This window comes from Topomyia yanbarensis, unplaced genomic scaffold, assembly GCF_030247195.1.
Source record: "Topomyia yanbarensis strain Yona2022 unplaced genomic scaffold, ASM3024719v1 HiC_scaffold_127, whole genome shotgun sequence".
Classification (NCBI taxonomy): Eukaryota; Metazoa; Arthropoda; class Insecta; order Diptera; family Culicidae; genus Topomyia; species Topomyia yanbarensis.
The window spans coordinates 41,245-50,472 of record NW_026683302.1 but is presented as its reverse complement, the minus strand read 5'-3'; the positions used below and the strand labels follow the sequence as shown (position 1 = coordinate 50,472).

Genomic DNA, 9,228 nt, shown 5'->3' with positions numbered 1-9,228 from the left:
CGCTTTTTCTAAATGTTGTTCTAGCTGCATTGACGGCGTGCGTAACACACGTAACGAAACACGCTTTTCTCTTGAAACTATTTCGTTTCGTTGTTCGTGGTACTCGTACGGAGAAGGCATACTAGCGCCACCATCAAATTAGTGGTACATATATGAAACAAGCACTATCTGTCAAGCTGTCCCCGGGCTGGTTTAAAATCACAAAAAAATCCTACCAAAAAAAAAAATTCTCGAAAAGTTAAATTTTTTTGATTTCCGAAAAAAATTCTGGCATCCCTGTCAACTTTCGCGCTTCTCGGATCTTCGGCTCGTTTTCATGTTTTTGCCTGGTTTCTTGAATCAGTACTGTGCACTGCATGTTTTTTAAACCTTTTAATGTGTCCTTTTAAAACAAGATCGTCCAGCAATGTTTAAAAATCGCAAATCCGCGCTGCTAGCAAAGAAATCATCTGATTTAGCAACGGTCGTAGAATCGGAACCAGGTTTCGGCGGGCCAAGTAAGCAGAAACAGAGTCGACCGTTGAACGATGATGAGCCAACGGACGATCCGGATCTCTTCGCGAGTAGTCAATTTTCCGTTCCGGCTAGCCAAATGAACAGCCAGCGCCGGTATCTTTCACAGCGGAGTAATCTGCAAAAATCGCAGAGTGCGCGAACGTCCCGCCGAGTGCCGACCAATTATTTCGAAAGTATCTTACTCAAGTGCCAACTGGAACTGGATGATCCGTTGTCTATTGTGCTGCGTTGCGAGCCGTTGGCTGTTGTGCGTCAGCTTCGTACCATGCTGAGAGCCAGTCCGGACTTTCCCAGGAATGTTAAGGATTTTGTGAAAGGGGTAGACCAGGCGAGTCGTAATAAGGAGACGTTTCGCAAGCTGCTAGAATGCTGCTTGTTGCAGAATCAAAACACACAGGAAGTGAAACCGATACAGGAGAGTCTGATGAAGATGCTACTTTGTGTGGACTTTATGCAGCAGGAGCTGATTACGGTATTGTTTGATTATGTGGAACGATCGGCTCAGGAGGAGCAAGGTGCAAATATAACGGGACTAGTGCTGTCACAGATTAAGTTTATCGACCATACCGTTCATGGAACGTTTGTGTTCAATAAGTACTTTGAGATGTTGGAGCGATCCTCAAACCGGCAGCTGTTAGTAGAAGCTATCGCTTCTTTGCAGGATGTCATTGATGTCACGAAACACGATACGGCCTTTCGCAAGATTTTGGATATGCTGCAGCGAGGAGAGGATTTATTCTCAGTGACAAATGTAACGGTGTTTTGCGAGATGTGTTTAAGCAACGCGACTCTTCGAATGACCCGGCAAAAGATTGTGGATTTTGTCGAGAGTGGATGTCCAGTTGAGAATTTTCCGTCCCTGGTGAAATTCCTACTAAAGTTCAACAGCATGGATTTAGAAGGCCTTTATGAGAACATTGACCAGATTCGACAGGTCATCGACAAGCTGGTGCAGCTGTCCGGGAGTGGTTCGCACGATAAATATTTACAGGAAGTTTTTCAAATAATCCATCAAGCTCTAACCGTTTCTGCTGTTTTGTATGAAGCTTGGATCAAGTTTTGTCGTCTTCTGACACACGAAGAATCGCATTCGGCACAGGATCTACTAGTCCTATTAATGATGCTGATGGTAAACGAGATTCGCAGTGGTACTATTCAAAAGTTGTTGATTAATAAGATTAAGAAGGGCCATTTCACAATCCAGCACATGAAGGAACTAACCAAGCACTTTGGATGTGTCTTGAAAATTCACGTGGATGGTGTGCTTGAATTCGTTGAAATATGTCTGAAGGAGAAGCAAACGGAAGTTTGCGAATTTGGGATCATGTCAATGAGCAGCCTTTTTTCAGCTCACAGTATGAACAATCGATTGGTTTTAAACAAACTGGTCGGGTTTATGTGTGAGATGGCATTAATAAATGAGGGCCGAAAAAACGATCATATGATTGCGGTTTGCATGGATGCTCTTTCGAGCATTCATCGGAGCTATCCAGATGAGATAAGAAACAACGCTCACGTTTTACTAAAAATCATGGATATATCGACGGATTTGAGCTTGCAACAGTACCGAACGGCTGTCGATCTAATTTGTGAAGCGATATGCATTCCGGACAGTCCCATCGAGAGTAATGATACGTGGGATGATATAAATATTGTTATTAAAAAACAGCTACTGAGTAACAACACGAAGGTTAAGAAAAAGGGCGTTGTCGGAGTGGTTTGTCTTATCTATCACATGCTGAGGAATTCGGCTGTACATACAGAACTAAGCTGTAGTTTTGATTCAGAAAAGACGATCCAATCGGCTAGCGAAATACCGACGGTTGCAGGGCGGGAAATTGGAAACATGATTAACATGATGTTATTATCCTCGAACGAATCAACCGATATTTTGTCCTTGTGCTACGATGAAATTGCAGAAATGCTACAAGAGTTTGAGCGGGGAGTTGGCAAGCCTGAGAAAGGGTTTTCCGTGTGGATGTGCGACGTTGTTACGAATGAGTTTCAGAATTATTTCATTATCGAAGAAGTACCCGCTGGAGATCCCATACATTGTGTGAAGAAACTTTGCATCAATGATACTACGGACCTTGAAAATACAAACGCCGAGGCGTATGCGATAGCCGTTAACATAACGGAGAATATGCTTGCCTACAACAGCCGATACTCTTCGATGTGCTTTTTCCTGTCTATGTTCAAATTGATGAAGACACTGCAGTCAATCCGATACGATGGTAATTTAGAGTCCATCAATGCTCTGTTAGGTTGTTCCGTAGTTGTACCATCTTTCTACGATGAACCTGACGAGAAAACGATGCTGGAAACCTACGAAGAGGATATTTGTCGACAGTTACTTGATGCATATTTCTACGTAGCTAATTGGTTTCGTGAGTTGATCAATGCGTTCATCTTGCAAAAAGATCCTCTCATGCATCGGAAGGTACTTCAGCGATTGTCCGCTCTGGTCAATCTCGAGAATCGCCTAGCAAGTTTACTACGAACCGTGGACTTCGATTACTACCCGCCAGTTTGTGACTTTTCTACCGTCGAACAAACGAAACCTTCCAAATCTGCGAAAGAATCGAATTCCAAACAGAACATTACTTTAAATGCAACAAAAACACAAGCAGATGCCACGGTGAAATCTCGATCTCGCGAAGTTTCCGAATTCGACACGGAACCGGCGCTGGCAAGGCATCGTCAAGGGTTCCGGATAATGGAAGGTCACGTGATGCAGCTGTTTCGGGAGCCGTTGTTACTCATCCAGAAACTTCCGGATGATAAAGTAGGGGCAAATCTTGGTCTCGCTGAGTATCGTTTTCTGCTAGAAATCTTCGTCAGTGCGACGGAATCAAAAATTAACAAACGTTCGATACAGACCTGTAACTATGAACTCAGAGATTTGTTGAATATTCTGCCAAGAGTCGTAGACAACTTCAAAAGAATAAAATCTAAACGTTTTGAGCTTAAGTCCGCAAAAGAATCAAACACCCAGTCCGAACTGAACGCACTGAACTGTTGCTTCAACTGGACACTTCGCCTGTTCACAACAATTCTCCAGTTGGTAAAAGTTGAACACACAGAACTGTTAGACGTTACTTTACGGCAAATGCAGAGTCTAGTTGCCTCACCAAGTGAATCATTTTCCCGTGAAAATGTGATTGAAGAAATTCTCGCCATAGAACTCACCCACAAAAATGCTCTGAAGGATATATTCAGCGCCAGCTGCCTATACAAATTCGCCACTGCCTTGAATAACACAGTGACAGCTTCAAACAGGTCATCAGCCGTAATCGCCACCTTTTGCCAAAAGTTCCTCTGCTCCAATTATCAACCAAAATCTGGCACTACCGCTCAGTTAACTTTACTGTTGCAGGGCCTCACGTCAACAGCGGATTTTCCCAAAATCAAACAACTCACTGTGGCGCTCGCGGAAGACTTGGCAACCGATAAAACCGACGACCGCCACTTTGTCAGCCTGCAACGCGGACACTATCCTGTCCTGTTCAGAGAACTCTCCAAAGCATTCGTGAAGTGCGCTCAAACCGGATCGCGAGCGAACAAAACCACCGTTCAAAAGTTCGTTCTTTGGGAGCAATCCTGTGAAATTCTCAAACAGTTTTCGGAGGTCGCCAAACAGGCAGACAATCCGAAAATGTATGCCTGCTACATGAAGTATTCGCACACCTATCTGAAACTGTTTCAACAGACAGGTCTCAAAGTGCTGGAGGATGTTCTAAAAGTATCCGCCGATCGAGTTAGTCATTTGCTGAGCACACTGCAGCACAGTACCCGCTACTTGCACAATATTTGCTGCCATTCGAAAAATGTCAAGGACAACAGCCTGACTGCCCAGATACCGTTTATTCGCGAAACTGTTGAAACATTGATCTACAGTGTGAAGGCTGTCTTGGTGGCCAATGGTTGTGCCTCGGTCTTCTGGATGGGAAACTTGAAAAACAAAGATCTGAAGGGAGAGCTTATCCTATCGCAAGGTTCCGAGATCGACATGGCTGAGAGTGGCGAGTCGGATATCGAGGATTTCCTCAGCGAAGATGAAACGGATGAACAGCAGCAAGGTGCCCTGATGAAGGCAGATTCCAGAGAGAAATCATCACAGAGCAAATGCTTTTAGAATTGTATGTTTGATAAGCTTCAATTATTCTGAAATGCATTGACTTCATTTTTTTTTTTGCTTACAGACGGTCCAGGAGATTTGCGTCGTGAAACTATTTACGATCAACTGTAAATATAATAAAGTGGATGGAAAATGTTTATTTAGTTATTTATTTTGTTTTTACTAACAATTCAACTTACTGATTCTGTCGATGAATGGAGAACAGTGAGTCTAGTTATGTAAGGTATGCAAACTAGGTTCGATGGAGTCAGTCTTGGATCACAACCTCTATTCGGCAGTTTTCACGCTGCTACTCAAGTTACGGCGTGGTATGGCCTAACTAGTTTCGAATGGAGTCAATAAAGGTCTGCCGTATTCTTGATGATTACATTAGTAGCGTCTCTGCATTAGAATCGACAGACAGCCTTTGTTGAGTAAAGGATTAGGGAATATGTATACATATAAGGTCTTTTTCGCTTTTTAGATAGTTGATATTCGCGTCAGTCTTATATATTAGTTCAGGAAATGGAAGATTCGATGACAGATATTTTGATTCTATGAGACGATCAATCGACGGTATCTAAATGCCGGAAGAAATGAGCCGCGTGAGGCTGCAATTTTGTAGATATCAGCGCGAGTTTTGAAAGAAGCAATGAGGCACTGCAATTAAATTTGTAAGTAGCACTAACACATATATCTCATATATACAATACTGGAATGGCGCTGGACCTGTGGCCTTCGACTGACATGGTCCATTATCATTGGTTGGGATGATTCATGGTTGGTTGGTAGACGTGTGGTCCTACTTACAAGTGGATATATCAATTCGCTTGGGTAGGGAGACATGTGGATCCTGCTAGTTGTCGATTCTTTTGATCCTATGAGGCTATTAAGGAGTGCAGAACTGGCACCTAGGAAATAGTTAATTTCACAGGATTTGTTTCAATAACTTATTGCGACCACGCGCACCGGCTTATATAAATGATGAGTAGCCTTTTCGGGTCAGTGTGATCTGTTCGAGTCGAACCAGGTGGACATTCAGTTCGAGCAGTTTGAGGCACAAATCCCCGACTACATACGGGGAACGTGCCATTTGAGCCAATATATTCTTCTATAAGCAGAGATTATTTTTGTGAAACTTTAAAATGCCTTCACCCGTCTAGTTATTCAGCATAATGATAAAAGAAAAAGGATGAGGTTTTGCCTAGTCCCTGTCTTAATAATTACCAATAATAATAGAACAGGGATAATTGCATTCTGCTATAAGATGAAGGTGATGCAGCACAATTGTAGGAAATAGTATTCCCGAGTAAGGACTAACACTGCTAGTATTTTTACCTTATCCATTAATAGTCGATTAAACCGCTTCGGACTTTAGAGACATGTATGTATGTAAGTTTGTATGTATACCTGCATACATACATACATAAGTTTGTATGTATACCTGCATACATAGTTGTGTGTACGGGCAATGTATCACTGAGCAACATGGAAGGATAACTACTACAGTCGTGGTTCGCTGGTTGGACACTTTTTAACTGGACCGCTTTTTAGTTGGATCTCCGCTAGTTGGACCATCTGCATCTGAACGCCAAAATCTTATGTCAAATTTACTTTGACAATCAATCTGACAATATTTAGAGATGTGAACAGATGCATTTGCGCTGCCAACATCTCCTTTGGAGAGTTTTTGACATTTGTCAGTCGGTCCAACTAGCGAATCAAATTCGTTAGTTGAACAGGGCTGTGGCCCAACCAGTGAATCACGACTGTAGTGGTCGTTTTATAATATTTGTAGTTTTTAGTACTAGTGTACAATTGTTATGTGCTAGTCGTATGTCTATCTGTGTATGTGTTCGTCTGAGTATTTGTGGCAGCTGGGTCCGGGAATGGATAAATAACTGGCGTATATGATAGAATAATGTCCTTCCGGTGTTCAATTTATATTCTATTTATTCGGGAAGATCGGATTGGATAAATTAAGGTACAATTTATCTACCGACGCATGTTAATCGTCCATTCTTGGCCAGAAAGTCGAAAAAAGTGTACTATTATATGTATAAAGCTTCCAAGATTACTCAAGATATCTGCATCACGTCATCACGTTCGAGAAAAGGTTCAACTCAAAAAATAACAAAATTTAATGTCCGTTTGATTAGCGAATATATTTTTAAAATTACTGTTCAGCTCCATCATGTAGCGCTCTAAACGACCTCCTCCTTTTTCAACTTCTTAGATTTTAAAACAAAGTCTTCCATTTCGTCCTTAAAACTGTTGTTCAAACCCTGTTTACGAACGTTTGACTTTTCCCGTATGATTTTGGAATACTGTTTGTCCAATGCCTTCACATCCTCCGAAGGAATCGTCCACTCCAATGAACATGGATTATCTTTTGTGGGGTCGTGTTCCTCAGTATAGGGAGGAATTTCCACTCCAAGCCTCTTTGCGACTTTTTCAATTACTGTATCTACGTAGGTGGAGATGATGAGATCAGCTTTTTTGTCCTGAAAAATACTTTTTCAGCACCATGATTCGAGTACTTGTTGAAACGTGAAACTTACATGCTTCGTTGGTTGTAAATTGCAGATAACCAATTTCCCACCGTAACGCTTATTCCGCAGAGGTAGATTACCACTGGGCACTATCTGCAGTGTCGTACCTAGGCATATATTCAAATCTGCCAGGGCGGAATGCATAAACGCTAAGTCCAAGTCGTCCTCGGGTAAGTCATGCTCCCAATCTAGTATGTTATCAATCAAATTACCACCGCGACAAGCTCGAGAATTTTTAGTTCCCTTGCAAACTGCACCGGTGAGTTTTTTGCCCACAGTTGGAGCTGGTTTACTGCGAACATACTGACGTCGACACTTGAGACATTGCTCAATGAACATGTTACCGTGCAATTCAGCTAGGTGCTTGCGTTCTAATCCAGAACGCAAATGCAATCCATCGATGTTCTGACTTACAATGTATTTTACAAATCCAGCTTCCACCAACCGTTTCAGTCCCATATGGGTTTTAGTTGGAATGGCCTCATCAAAAGCAACATTCATTGTCGGTTTCTCACCTTTTCGTTCCAGCGTCCACACTCCTTTTGGACCCCGAAAATCAGGAATACCAGCGCTTGTACTTATTCCTGCCCCTGTGTGAACCACGACGTGTTCAGCACCTTGAATCATTTTGGCAAGTTGTTCGCATTTTTGATCTACAGTATCGTCGTCATCAAATACCTGCAATGTATCAATATTCATCAGTGAGTAGTAAGATGATAAACACTAGCTATTTTCAGAGCATCAATAAATCGTTCGAGTGAACTAAACGATAATAGTGAGTTATATTGATTATTACATTAATCTACTCGTACAAACGCTTTAAATTTAAGCTATTTTCCTTATTCTGATAACTAGCATAAAAATGGCAGACTAAAGTGTGATTAATAAATAATTAAATTACAAATAACATTTTTATTCCTAACACTTCGTCCAAGAATCCTTCCAAATTGATAAACTGTTCTTACCTCTGGTACTCCAAGGACTCCTTTATTCTGATAATCAGACAAACCGTCGGCATAATTACAGGACATCTCCTCAAGCCACAAGCATATAATGATCATACACACATAAATCTAAAACGCGCTTCAAAGCATAAAAATTATAAACAAACTCCAACGAAGCAACGCATAAGTCAGTCTGTGTTGTTTTGATACGCATGGAAAACACTGTTAATGCAGTGAGAGCTGAGGTATTGACCGATAATCATCACCAAACATTAGGTCGACTGTGCAGCAGCCCGCGCCAGTATCAATGACGTATAGAGTCAAGATGGAGAGAAAGATGCACTGAGAAAAAATCTATAGTATATATGACTAGACTTCCCAAGTAACCAATAAGCATTATAACGTAGCCTAATATCAGCTTTAGATCCACATATAAAGCTGTCCTATAAAGCCGTGAAGCCCTAAATACTTATTTAATGCTGATATTATGCCAGAAAAGGCGAAATATAGTGCTATTACTGTGCGGAGATTGACAGCTCGTTTCTGCAGTACTAATGCTATTATATAGCAAAAGCGTACAAATGTCAAATTTCAAAGCCTTATATTGGCACTACTAATGCTATTAAAAAGCTTCAGTTGGTTGTCATTGTCCGCCATGGTTTTAAAACCATTTCTTATGTTTCCTTTCGGTATGATGAGCAAAAAGGAAAAATTTTAAAATAAAATATTCTGTTTAAAACCGTAATTGACTCTGTTCTAATGCATTGTAATGAATATCCTTAATGGGTTTTCGTTCTCACACGATATGAATGTTTACGAAAATTACCTTTAGTAAGTCTCGAACTGAGGTACCTTGCCTCGTCCTTCACGGTAAGTGTGCTGCGTTTGCTTCCTGGACTATATTGCATATGTTCGATTGAAATGAAATATGCCGAATATAATCTTCAAGAAGAGTTGCATAACAAATAAACCCACAGCATTACAATAGCATTATATCAGCTTTTTATAGGCTCTATAATGGCATTAAATGCACTTGTAAAGCTTACATGCTTTAAAGATCCTTGAAGCATGTACGCGTTATATCAGCTTTATATACGCA

General features: G+C 41.2%; 2 protein-coding genes across 2 annotated transcripts; one reads left to right on the top strand and one right to left on the bottom strand.

Annotated features, from left to right (window-relative positions):
- The first annotated feature begins 289 nt into the window (after positions 1-289).
- On the top strand, positions 290-4,878 carry LOC131694727 (Fanconi anemia group D2 protein homolog). The gene is made up of 2 exons (XM_058983204.1): positions 290-4,655; positions 4,719-4,878. The coding sequence occupies exon 1, from the start codon at positions 407-409 to the stop codon at positions 4,649-4,651; it is 4,245 nt and encodes a 1,414-aa protein (XP_058839187.1). The 5' UTR covers positions 290-406; the 3' UTR covers positions 4,652-4,655; positions 4,719-4,878.
- A 1,582-nt stretch (positions 4,879-6,460) lies between these two features.
- LOC131694728 (NAD-dependent protein deacetylase Sirt6-like) lies at positions 6,461-8,359 on the bottom strand. The gene is made up of 3 exons (XM_058983205.1): positions 8,151-8,359; positions 7,195-7,863; positions 6,461-7,137 (listed from the first exon to the last, which is right to left on the bottom strand). Exons 1-3 carry the CDS (start codon positions 8,244-8,246, stop codon positions 6,838-6,840), a joined length of 1,065 nt encoding a protein of 354 aa, XP_058839188.1. The 5' UTR covers positions 8,247-8,359; the 3' UTR covers positions 6,461-6,837.
- Positions 8,360-9,228: the final 869 nt, after the last annotated feature.